The 13,613-nt window shown below is 41.3% G+C and overlaps 1 protein-coding gene across 2 annotated transcripts in view; it reads left to right on the top strand.

Moving 5' to 3' along the window:
- Positions 1-13,613, top strand: part of acss3 (acyl-CoA synthetase short chain family member 3) — a 38,556-nt gene that overhangs the window by 7,167 nt on the left and 17,776 nt on the right. The window contains exons 2-8 of one of the 2 annotated variants that reach the window (XM_034075208.1): positions 2,913-3,057; positions 4,019-4,207; positions 5,044-5,178; positions 6,855-6,995; positions 7,561-7,641; positions 7,964-8,059; positions 10,011-10,162. In XM_034075208.1, coding sequence (XP_033931099.1) covers positions 2,913-3,057; positions 4,019-4,207; positions 5,044-5,178; positions 6,855-6,995; positions 7,561-7,641; positions 7,964-8,059; positions 10,011-10,162 — 939 coding nt within the window. Of the gene's footprint in view, positions 1-2,912; positions 3,058-4,018; positions 4,208-4,311; positions 4,374-5,043; positions 5,179-6,854; positions 6,996-7,560; positions 7,642-7,963; positions 8,060-10,010; positions 10,163-13,613 lie in introns of those variants that run through there. The other variant, XM_034075210.2, reaches the window with a different exon arrangement.

Here is a 13,613-nt window from a genome sequence, read left to right as displayed (position 1 = left end):
GTAGGCATCTTTCCAAGTTTTAGCATTGAGTTGCCGGTAATCCACACACATCCTAATCTCTCCAGTCTTCTTGCGCACCAACACAATGGGGGAAGCATAAGGACTGCTGCTCTCCCGGATGACTTTACTATCAAGCAGCTGCTTAATGTGATCCTTAACTGCCTGCCACTGCGTAGGGGGAATTCGTCTATATCTTTGGCGGACAGGGACCTCATCAAGAAGTGAAATCTCATGTACAATCTCATCAGTACACCCTAGGTCTCCCTCATGTTTAGCGAAGACTTGACTATACTTCCCTATCAGCTCCCTTGCCTGTATTTCTTCTGCGGGTGAAATCCCTGGCCAACGTAAGGCTGAAATAGTTTCAGAAATGGTAACTGGGGCCTCTGCAACAACCTGTGCGCTGACTACCGTCACGACTTCCTCCACTTCACCCTCCACATGTTCTTCCTCAAAACTCAGTTCTGACCCCTCAATCCCCTCAACAACATGCAATGTACCCAACACCTGTTTAAAGTGGACTGCAGCTCCGGTGGCTCCCACATTAACCACCGGCACAAAAGCAACACCGTTTTCGACTTTCACTAGGGAAGGGGACAACAGCAGGCCTGGAGCAAGATCTGAGCCCCCAGGCTCTAAAAGCATGGTGGGCCGAGCGTATGGAATTTTTGGCCAGGTCACCTGCACAAACTTTACTTTAGGGGCATCCCAGTGTTGAAACATCTTTTTAAAGAGTGACTCTGTTATGGTTGTGACCATGGAACCTGTGTCCAGCAAACACTTTACCTTTACACCACCCATCTGTACCTCTACCACAGTTCATTTACCTATGAGGGGTCTTAGGTTGTTTGCAAGGGGAGGAGCCTGCTTAGGATGACCATCATAAACAATGTGATCATTAGCAATTGATTCTTCTGCAAAACCCATACCTGACGATATTACAGCAGCTCGAGCCGGGTTGCATTCTGGCCGGTCACTGGGTACGCTGGATGCTTGTGGCCTCTGACCCTGGCGACACTGGCGGAGGACATGCCCAGGCTTCCGACAGCGGAGGCAAATGGGTTGGCCATCTGCAGTAAACTGGTAGTTGGGCTTATTGACACGAGAAACAGATTGGTCAAGTGCAGTTTCCATCTTAGACAGACCTTTTATAATGCTTTCAATTTGCAACTGCTGTTTTTTTAAATAGTTCTTGCAAAGACACCAGATCTGGTCCAGCCCCAACCCCAACAGCATGGCAAGCTCCATCTAAATTTACATCTGCCCCACATTGATGTAGCCCAGCTCGAGCATGTCCTGCAGGCCTCTCACCCTCTTCAGCCCAACTGATTCCCTCCTGACGCCACTCGACCCAACTCACCACCAGATGAGATCAGTTGACAGCTCCGCCCCTCTCTTTACCCGAGTGTCCAAAACATACGGCCTCAGGTCCGATGATACGATACCGAAATCGATCATGGACCTTCTGCCTAGGGTGCTCTGGTACCACGTACACTTATGAGCATCCTTATGCTCGAACATGGTGTTTGTTATGGCCAATCCATGACTAGCACAGAAGTCCAGTAACAAACCACCACTCCGGTTCAGATCAGGGGGGCCGTTCCTCCCAATCACGCCCCTCCAAGTGTCTCCATTGCCCACATGTGCATTGAAGTTACCCAGCAAGACTAAGGAGTCCCCTTCAGGAGCCCCATACAGGACTCTTTCCAGGGTCTCCAAGAAGGCCGTATACTCTGAACTGCTGTTGGGTGCATAAGCACACACAACAGTCAGAGTTTTCCCCCCCATAACCCGCAGGCGTAGGGAGGCGACCCTCTCGTCCACTGGGGTAAACTCCAACAACGAAGCACCCAACTGGGGGCTTGTGAGTATCCCCACACCCGCCCGGCGCCTCACACCTTGGGCAACTCCGGAGAAGAATAGAGTTCAACCCCTATCCAGAAGTAAGGTTCCAGAGCCGACGCTGTGCGTAGAGGTGAGCCCAACCAGTTCCAACTGGTAACGCCCCACCTCCTGCACAAGCTCCTTCCCCCCCAGAGAGGTGACGTTCCACGTCCCCAAAGCCAGCTTCTGCCGCCCGGGTCTGGTCCGTCGAGACCCTCTGCTTTCACTGCCACCCTTCTGGCAGCGCACCCGACCCCATCGCTGTTTCCCGTAGGTGGTGGGCCCGCGGGACAGAGAAGCGGAGGTGTTGCCCACGTTGCCTTTTCGGGCTGCCACCAGACGCTCGCCGACGAGTCCTCCTTCTGGGCCTGGCTCCAGAAGGGGACCCCGGGCTTCCTCCGGGCCGGGTATCCTCACTTCTTAGTTCGTCTTTCATGAGGTCTTCAAACCAATCTTGGTCTGGCCCCTTTCCTGAGACCAATTTGCCATGGGAGACCTTACCAGGAACACAAGGTTCCATCCAGACAACATAGCCCCCAGGTTCATCAGGGCACACACACCTCTCCACCACAGTAAGGTGCTGGTTCTTCAGAGAGGTTCAATATGTCAACTCCCATGGATGGATGAATGTTGTACACTATTGTATACAAATTACAATTAAAAGTTCATTGTATGTTTACTTGCTGGGTAATTATACTATCTAAAACACCATCTGCTCAACCTGCTTGCTCCTCTTATCCACATGCACAGCACCACAATGAATTGAAACTGTCATATTATCAAGTGCATTGATTTGTTTACTGCTGCTTGTGAAGGCAAACTGAACATGTTTTAGCTTGAAGTACTGTAGCTTCATCAAGTTATGATCAATTCCTTAGTCAAATGAAAGAACCTTACCTTCCAGCTTTTTGTCTACTGGGCCAGAAACATCAGCTTATTGTATTTAAGATATACACACATGTTTTAAAGGATAAAGGTTGTTCATATTTGAAATATAGTTGTTGGTTAATGATATGTGTCTCTTTCAGGTTTGTTGGAGGAAAGTTAAACATGTGCTACAATGCAGTGGATCGTCATGTAGAGAGTGGCCGTGGACAGCAGCCTGCCATCATTTATGAAAGCCCTGTGACTGGAACTAAACGGATCATCACTTTCAGGGAACTTCAGGACCAGGTCAACAGAACTGAACAGCCTGAAGAGCTGGAGTAGTCACTTTGCTATGTTGAGTTGTATTACTGTGTCAAACGGAGAACAACACCAAGATCCTTTCCATTATACAAATATCTCACTGATATATTCTGCTTTTCCCTACCCCCTGGCATACGTCATTTAGTATTATTAGTTACATAAGATGCCAAACCTTTTTATACCACCTCAAAATGAACATTCAAAATAACATTTCAAGCTTGGATGCCATGACCTCCTATCCTGTTATCATCATGACCTCCTAAATAGATGTATCACGCTGACCTTTTTAGTACTTGTGAAAGGGAAATACAAATACTTAAACAGTTAAAGCCTGATTTAAAATGCCAGGATGTGTAGTAAAAATAGATTGTGAGATATAAAGATAAGCTTAGTTGGATTGTGAGCACTGAAATTAGAGCTTGTCAGGGTTACAATGACATAAATACATTTTGAATCCTTTAACTGAGACAGTTTGTCAGGCCTTTCTGCTGTGTGCCAGCATTAGCATAAGGAACAGCAAAATAAAATGTTGCAAAAAGAGAAGAAAGTGACCTAACTAACTAACTAACTAACTAACTAACTAACTAACTAACTAACTAACTAACTAACTTGATTGACATTTGGGAGATGCTTCAGTTCCAAGATAACTCAATTATAGAACTTAAAAGTGCTTTCACAGGCAAAAATAGACTTTGGAGAAACAATTGAAACCGGAGGCAATCGATTATGCACTTAAATGCATTTTTGTACCACTGTAACCTAAAACATCATGAAGAATTCCAGATAAGCAATATTTGTTTAACCATTCATCGTTTATGTTGGTTAAAGTAGTCCTGAACAATTATATGAATGGAGATAATATAAGATCTTTAAACAGTGAAGTGCTAACAGCCAATTGACATGTTGATATTAATTTCTCTGCATTGTGTGCCGTGTCTTGACCCAGGTGTCCAGGTTAGCAGGAGTCCTGGTGAAGAATGGTGTACGGAAAGGAGATCTGGTGGTCATCTACATGCCCATGGTGCCGGAGGCCATGTTTACCATGTTGGCCTGTGCCCGGATCGGCGCGCCACACAGCCTTATCTTTGGCGGCTTTGCTTCTAAAGAGCTTTCTGTCCGCATCGATCATGCCAAGGTTAGAAAACGTTGATATTGACCTTGCACATAAAATGTATCCTTTCATGAGCCATGGCAAAAAGACTACATGGTTTTTATTAATTCAATGTTACTCTTTAGTACCTTGACCTCTCAATAAAACTGAGGACAGGCTGATGTGAAGCGGGACAGTTACATGGCTGCAAGTAATAGTTTTCAATTCCCATTTTTTATGTGCTTTTAAAAATGCTCACCATTCACCCTGCAAAATACCTGAAACACTGAAAGGCTTATTTGTTTTAGTGAGCTCAAAATAAATCATTCACAGTGGAAAGCACTTGGCTTTGCCTTTCCTTTTCTCAATCCAACAATGAAGAACAGTCTGCATTCAGTCTGCAATAAGATTTTTAACAAGCCAACAATATAATTAGTGAACACATCTGACATTTTGAGAAAAGACTCTTTCTGAAAAGGATGATCTTTGTTATGTGATATGTTTATTCAAATATACTTTTGAAGGAATACAGTATTATGAAAAGGTTTCAAATGTATATTTAAAGCATTAACATAAAAGCAAACACATATTGCTATGTGAAATTTGAGTGCAGTAATGTCTACCTGAGCAGAGACTGAAGTCACTCTGTGTGCTATGTTATCAAAGCTGCACTGTGTTTTGTTTATTTGACTGGTCTGTCCACTTATGCATGGAAATAAATTAATTCCACTAATACCTTTATAAAAATGCAACAAAACCATTATTCAAGGCAGATATGATGAAAAGCCCTAGGCCCTGCTTCTAGTATAGCTTTATATAAACATGCTGTTAGTTTGTGACATTTCAACACAATTGAACTAACCCTTAATCTCTTTTCTCAGCCCAAGATGATGGTCACAGCCTCATTTGGCATGGAGCCAGGCAGAAGAGTAGAGTACATCCCTCTGGTGGAGAAGGCCCTGGAGCTTAGCTCTCACAAACCCTCTAAAGTCCTCATCTACAACAGGCCGAACATGGTAAGAAGCACTAAGCAACACAAATCTTCTTTGTCAATATAGGGTCGTTTTTTGTGACATATATTGTGATATAAATGAATCTGAAATACGGCAGCCATATGGAAACCTGATGAGTACTGTTGGGAGATGGGTTTTTTCTAAGGCAAGGGGTTGCCATTTTTTAAACATTTGAAACAGACTTTATCATGTAATTACATACGAAGCGTTATATTCAATGCTATGGTAGTAAGACTTTGGAATCCTGCCACTGTATAAAAGGAAGAAACAATGTCTAGCTAGTACAAGTAGATGTTAGAAAATGTATAGTGTAATTGCGATAGAGGTTTCCACCTGACATAAACAGCCTGGCAAAGATCCAGTTTGGAAGCAGGCTGAGCTGCACATAATGACTATACAGCAGACAATTATGCATGGGAATGGTAACAGCAAGCTGACATTTGCTTCACATAAACACAAGAATAAAAAAGACACTCGATATTACGCATAGGAAAATAAATTATTCTTAAAAGTGCACAGAGTTGCACTCATTCCTCTCAAACGGTTTTTCTGTCTCAATTTATAGATGTCATCGGTTACGCAATGTACTTCTGTCTGACTCTTTCTTTTTAAATGAAACAACAGTACATGCTGTATTGTATTTGATCTGATTAGTGTACAGCACTGATATCTATCAGTGAGAAGTCTTGTGCAATAAGAGATCGCTGTTGCATCTTTCTTGGCATATATACATGGTGGATATGGGTCGATTAGCACTGAATTCAGAAAAAATGGTTTCAAAGGAAAAGAATCCCCTTAAAATCATGTGAAGCTCTACTTTGAAGGTGTTTGCGGCTGCTTTATCAGTTACTGCATGCAGTGAGCGAGAGGTTGTGGTTTTTGTGAACGCAGCTTCCAACATGAAAGTGTAGTTGAATCAGCCACATTTTACTATGGCTTGGCTTTGACCAGAGAGAATAAAAAGGGTGCGTTTCAGCCTGCTGGAGGTTATATGGGCTGTCCGTCCTCTGCCTCAGGAGTCCATGTGAAATATTGAATGGTGTGAATCGTGCTCCTTCTCTGAGAATCAAAGAAAGAAGTGACCCAGACTTTTCTATAGCCTCTTAGGATGATTTGAATGATAAAAAGAAGTATGAAAGAGAAAGATGTCAGCCACTGGAGATGAAAGGAGTATTATTCTATGACTTGACATTACCTTTGTTGATGAATATAAGAGCTTACAAAGTACTGACGTTGGTTGGAACAAAATTAACATAAACTATCATTTTAAATACATTTCTATTTGACTTGAAGTGGGAAGGTAAGGTTGTGTTTTTGTTTCTCAAACTAATGACTGATAAATATTGAAAACATAAATGCAGCCAGCTGACACTGATGAATATCTTACGCTGTATGACCACCCACTGATACTTTACATTATGGCCATTGCTCCTTTTTAGAATAAAATAAGCAAAATAAAAGATAAAATACACATTTTTTTGTATAAAATGTATATAAAAACAAGAAGTTTAAGTAAAAATGTTCAATAGGAAGATAAGATATAATACAATTATTTAGATTTACATAAAAAGTAAAGATTTGCACATTGTAACGGAAATATGACAATACTTTTCTAGTTAATTACAACATTTACTGTAAGGACAATTAATTTACGTCCCTCCTTTCTTCTTTGTTTTTAGGAAAAAGTGTCAATGACTCCAGAGTTGAGTCTGGACTGGGAGGAGGAGATGGCTACAGCTCGACCTCATGACTGTGTTCCTGTTCCCTCAAACCACCCTCTCTATGTCCTCTATACATCCGGGACCACTGGAACGCCAAAGGTACTGACTCACAGAGATGTGATCAGCAGCAGGGGGAAATTCACCTGATGCACAGTTATAGACATCATGCAAACATACATTCTCATAGATGAGTTTTAGGATTCGTCTAAATGTTGCTTCTGTGTGACTCTTCAAAACAATCCATTGCCAATCCAAACACCATCTCCGTGAAATAGATGTGTAGATACATAAGACAGAGCATTTCCACTGCAGGAGCTGGAGCTCTTGCAGGAAGAGATGCCTGAAGGCAGTTGGGAATGGAAGAAAACATCATTTTGTGTTTGACCAACAGATTATACAAAATATCTACCTGCTGGCTAGTTCCTGCGCTTAATAGTGTTATTATTGCCAGCATTTTCTCTGTGAGCTACTGTGAATTTCTCAGTTATTGCTGTAGGGCCGCCATAAGTTCGAGTAATTCTCTATAATTGGAGACATGAGGATTTCAGGACAGACTGTTATGCTCAAAACATTTTTCACATTTATTAATAAAAGACAGACATTTGAGTCAGCCAAATGCAATACCTGTCACTAGTCTGATGTTTTTTCTTATCTTGTCCCCCAGGGTGTTGTGCGAGACACTGCAGGCTATGCTGTGATGCTGAAATGGACCATGTCAAATATTTATGGACTCAGTTCTGGAGACGTAAGGCAATAGCATAGCATCCTCTTCTGAGTTAGAGCCGTGTTTAAGCACAAAGCATGCAGTCAGTTAACAGATATATTGTTATTTTTTAGAGAGAAGATCAGGTCAAATGTATGATAGCTGAACAGTCTTCAGTATTGGAGGTAGTTTGATTTACATGTATACTGTAGTGTCTTTGAGTACTGCTAGTGTTATCATTGTTGGCAGAAAGGGAATTGAAAGAGTTAAAATAATCTTTCGGACAATACTCAATTCTGGTGTTTGACAAACTGATACTCTGAGTCTCTATACATTTGTCATCTTTTTGTTGTACCTGTTGCAGGTTTGGTGGGCAGCGTCAGACCTGGGCTGGGTGGTCGGACATTCCTACATCTGCTATGGCCCTCTGCTCCATGGTAACAGCACAATTCTCTATGAGGTATGTCCCTGTAGACACGTTTTAATATCTACTACTCACAACAGCAGTATTGCAAACATTTAGACCTAGAGAAAGTACAATAAAACCCTGAGTTGTACAACTTAAAAAGCTGTCAGATTTGAATGTCTGCTTGGTATCTGCGTTTGTGGACTCTCCAAGCTGAATACGTCCATATTTGGTCAACAACTCAAGTTTAATTGGACTGGGACTCTGTGTTACCCTGTTGCCATGTTTGACTCTGGCTGCCAAGTCTACTGCCAAGAGACAGACTGCAGCTTCACTCCTTTTTCTACTTTCCTTTTTTCCCTCACCAGTCAATGTTTCAAGTGTCACCAGCCTCTGCAGTTGATGCACCCCTACACAGGTGTTAAAAGACATTTAAGCGTGCAGAATACATCTGTTGGAATAAGACTATGTTTAAAGCATCTGTATTGAATTAATTATGTTGTGGTAGTGTAGAAGCAGTATGTGTGCTGCAGGGATGACAAATGTTTTTATGTCAATACGGATATTGCCCTGGTTCCCTCAATAAAAAGCCTACAGGAAAATAAGCTCTGTGCCAAGCAGACGTTTAAGATACTTATTAATACATCGATTGACTTCAAGATATGGGAAAAAAAGTGCAATAAGTCATTTCCTAGTCCTAGTCATTCCTGCAGCAAATCTGTTGTTTAGCTTAATGAGTTTCATAACATATCTCAATTGTACGGCACAATAGTACCCATACTAAGGAACCTGCAAACAACCTCCATCATACGGCAAATACAACAAATTCAACCTTCAATTCCCTTTTAACTTGTAAAGTTTTTCTATTTTATAAGAACAAATAATGTTGGAGGATATGCTGTATATAGTATAGTATATTTCAGCCAAATGGTCATTGAACATAATGGTTGAAACCTGGAGGAAACAGCCTCTCCACTGAGCACAGCATTGACATGCAGCAGACCTTCCAAAATATAAATAGTAAATAAATAAACAAGCTCCTCATGAAATATGTTCTGCATGACTGTCTTTTGAAGAGCCATTTGATACTGATGCATCTGATTTTGAAAGCCTATTTGGCTTTTCTTTATGAGTCCCATAACCCCTGGCTAGTGGAGTATATTCTCTGCAGGCTCCTTGTTATATAGAGGGTTATTAGCATCACAATCTGTAGACCAGTGCTGAGAGGGATGTGTGTCTGTCTCTTACCATGTGAGTCTCCCAGTCCCAGTCTGTTCTTATGGGACAATCATTACATTATCACTGCGACTTTCCCTCACATGCACGAGGAAGCAGAACTGCTGTTCCACTAATTACTCAGCCTTCCTTAAATAAATGTTTGACTCCAGCCTCGGTGTTAGTCTTGTGTGGCGTGTGTGCTAACAGCCCGTCTCTTCAGGCGTGATGCTGCCAACCTTTTGTCTTCCTCAAATCAATACACATGCACAAATATGTATTCACAGCAGACATGACACCCAGAACTCGATGCTGCTGTTTACCACCCTCATTAATCTGCAGTAGTCTTCTCACTGTAGGGACAGACTAGTTGAATACAAGAGACACAGTGGAAATGGCTGGTGGAGGCTTTTGCCTGGAGGCGTCTTTTGTCTTTTCCTTCTTGACAAACAATTCTCCCATAGTGCAACTCTGTTTTCTAATCCATGGATTTCTGGGCCCATCTGTCTGGATGGCAGCCTTCCAATAAGCCTCTCCAACTTAAACAGCTGCTCTATGACAACTCATGGTGTGTAGTTCACAGTTGAAGTGAATTTGAAACCTCCATATCAACCTTTCTTCCTCCTCGGACCTATATCTTATTTTATTTTACTGTATTGTATTTGTATTTCACATTTACCTTACCACTCTTTGTGAATTGGATTGTGTATTGATGAGATTTGTTTACCTGCATCCTTGTTACTGTGTGTGTACTAAGCATCTGTTGTCTGACACACTGTGTGTTTCACAGGGTAAGCCTGTGGGGACTCCAGACCCTGGGGCCTTCTTCCGGGTTTTATCTGAACACGGAGCCTCGTCCATGTTCACAGCCCCCACTGCCATCCGAGCCATCCGCCAGCAGGACCCTGATGCTGCAATTGGGAAGAAATACCCCCTATCTAGGTACACATTAACACTTTAGTCAACCGAACTTATCAAAATCAGCTATTAAATGTGCACTTAATCTAATACATGATTCACTCCGGGAATAAGTACATTTTACATTGAGCTACAATAAAAGGTTGATTCATGAATATTATAATCTATCCTGATGATTGATAATAATTAATCAATCTTTAAAAGCAATATTGGTTGCATTATCTTAAAGGTGAAAACATTTTGTGATTGTAATTTGCTAAATCAAGCAAAGCAACTTGGGAAATGCTGCAGTGGGCTTTGGACATTTCTGATGGCTATTAATGGCTATTTTTCAACATTGTGTTGACTAAATGATACATTAATCTTACAGTAATAAAAACCCCAGCCATTGAACAACCCAATGTCAAAGAAGCCCACATACAAGTCTAACAGACCATCAAAAACAAATTCAGGTAACAAGTCAAATGTGTTTTTTTTAAAGGTCTTCATTTGAAAATCTCTTAAAATATACTTTGCATCTGTTTTTTTTGCTAAACTTTGCAGATACTTTGCTTTCAATTTGGCTTGGGGTGACGCATAGAGTAAACATACATTTCTAGCATGTTTATCCTTTTACACTGTGATCCATGCTTCTATCACGACATTTGACTGATTCATAGACTGAAATACAAAACTAAGTCGCTATGAGTTGCTCTAATAAAGTCAGTGGGTATTAGCCCGGCCCCTAACCTTCAACTGCAGATTGTGTGCTGAGCTAGAAACGTGTGATATCTCCTGGCTGAGGGTGTTGTGCACCTTCTGTCCAGCCTGTCGTTAGTCTCCGGCCATCTGTTGATGCACCGCCATTGCTCACCGTCTGTACCTTCAGTTCAACTCACTTGGGTGTTAATCAGGATGGATAGCAAACAATGGCAGGTCACTGCTGCTCACCTGCATTAAATCATACTGTGAGAACTTGTTTCCCTGGCTGCTGTCTTAATGTAAAGGTCTTCTGTAGCTTAGAGTTAAAAACAACAGGTTCTCATGGTATCTGTTTGGCCTAGAGAGTGAAATACATGTCCAAATGATCAGTATTGTTAATTCAAGACTTGGACCTAAGGGGTTGTGGTGTCAACTCACCACTTTCCTTCTGCTCTGCTGTCTGAAAATACCTTTAAGCATACAATCATAAAGCAATGCTCAGTGCAGTTGACCTCTGGCCCCGGTGAATCATTCAGTACTCTGCAATTGTGTGCTGAATGTGGCGATATATAAATGTTCTGCTGTCCTGAATACATAGCACCTTCTAAAAGGCGGTATTTGCAGACGGATTATTTTTCTGCAATATTTGTAGAGAATATTGTTCTGACCCTACAACAATCAGTCCTATGCTGTCTCTGTGTACTCTTTCTTAATCCTAATGTGTCTTTTCCCCTTGGAGGAGGCAGGTTGGTGAAAGATACTGTATTTCCCTTCGGCGCTGAACAAAACATGTCACTATGACACAGAGGCAGCAACACAAAAGGAAGCAATGAAACATGATTTCATTTCATGGCAGGACAGCTATATTTTGAGACACATGAAATGTTCTTTCAATTTCAAAGCTCCAAAAATATTCCTCTGCTGCACAGAGGCAACATTTTGAATCTCTAAATGTCAGCCTTTTAATATCATGGTATTTAAAGGGTTTGTGTTGTGTAGGAGATCATGAACATGTAATGAAAGTTTAGTTTGCGAGTGTTTTTGCAATATTACCAAATGAATCCACTTCTAGTCGGTGCATTTTGCCACTTCCTATAACACATGGAAAGATATGTCAACACCAATAATGGTTCTTTTAATTAAAAGTGTGCTGATGGAATTAGTAAAGCCTTTCAGAAAACGTTATCATCAAACACATCATTTCATGCTAGAGACAATTAAAATGTCTGATACATCATGATACCTTCAATAAGCTCAAATATGGGTTTCTACTGTTTCTAAATTGTCATATTGTAAGACAAAAACGTACATTTAAAGCCCATAGTTACTTGCTTTGTCCTCTTTTATCTTTATGAAATGACAATATGTTTTAACATGCAGAACCCGTTAGAACTTATCAAACAAAGTGGAGAAAATCCCCCCATTAATCATGGGAACAGTGTTATTTGCAATAAAACGGATAGAAGGCCCCCAGGCATCTTTCAACATCTGGATGGTAGGCGGAATTCATATGATTTAATTAGCTAACGACATTTCTCTGATTGTTCTGCAATCACAGAGAAAACAGTCTTCATAATATTCCTGAGACCAACTTTAAAGAATATAATGCACAGAGCCAGTAGGAGGAGAACATGTATGATTCAGCTGGGAGAGAGTGACATGATGACATTTCTTTTTTTCCTGTTCTAGAAGATAGAATCCAACTTCAATTTTGATTGGAGTTGGAAAGCCATTTCGGCCCTGCGTAGAGTTGAGAACGATAACCAGCAGTCATTTGTGTGAAAATGAAGCGTCGGTACTGGCAAGGTGCCAGGTTACAGATCTCTTCAGAGCTTTGTAGGGAGCAACTAGCGGTGTTGGGAATAAGATATGAGCCGTAGGAGGAGGCTTAGCAGAGAAGAATGATATGGAATTCAGTGGAGGGTTAAGGTAGAAACTGCAGTGTGTCGGTTCACTTGTAGGATAGGGAGAATGTTTCATGAAGCCAGGGAAAAGTAAAAATCCAAACTAGGAGGAAAGCTAAGCTTGAACTAGGAGGGAGCAGTTCATTGGGATAGATTTAGATGTCATTGCAAGAATTTGTGGATTCCTGCTACGCCATGATTCAGGGTCACACAGAGGGCAACATCTTTGTAGGGAGAAAGGGCAGCTTATTCCCAACAAGATTGTTTCCTCTGAGATGAACATCCCACTTTAAATACGTTGAAATGCAGGAATGTTTCATCGGTAAAAAAAAACGTCAATGCTGTGTTTTCTGACATTCAAAGCAAAAGTGGAATGGCCGAGCTTATGGAGGATCCGGTGTTAATGATGCTCACCTCTAATGTTAGTGTAACTGTGAGGAGGCCAGCCCTCACAGGCAGAACGCAAACATCTTTTAGTCATGAAAGGTGGTGAGAATCATAGGAAAAAGGAAGTGGTGGTTGCTGCCTTAAAGGCAAACTACATTTACATTAATAGATATTGCACGAGCTCCAAGTTGCATTCAAGAGAATCAAGTGAAGATGTCAATTTTAGGTTACGAAACAGAACTGATCGTATGATAATGGCCAGGATTTGTTGTCAGCCCTTTAACACAAATTCTGATTTTCAGTCAAAAAAAATAATTTCCCAAAAAGTTTATGCATCCCATTTTTGTCTGTTGAACTTTTTTACTCTAAAGTTTTCTGAATCATGACACTTGGTCTAAAACTCCAAAAACTAGCCTGCAACTGCGAATATCTTTTTTTCTTACCATTTCCTCAGAGAGTGTACATATGTCATGTTCCCTCAAGGTGATTGACAGATGCACTCC

The sequence above is a fragment of the Pseudochaenichthys georgianus genome, chromosome 23 (assembly GCF_902827115.2).
Source record: "Pseudochaenichthys georgianus chromosome 23, fPseGeo1.2, whole genome shotgun sequence".
Classification (NCBI taxonomy): Eukaryota; Metazoa; Chordata; class Actinopteri; order Perciformes; family Channichthyidae; genus Pseudochaenichthys; species Pseudochaenichthys georgianus.
Note: the sequence above shows the minus strand (reverse complement) of the source record. Positions and strands in the feature narration are given on the sequence as shown.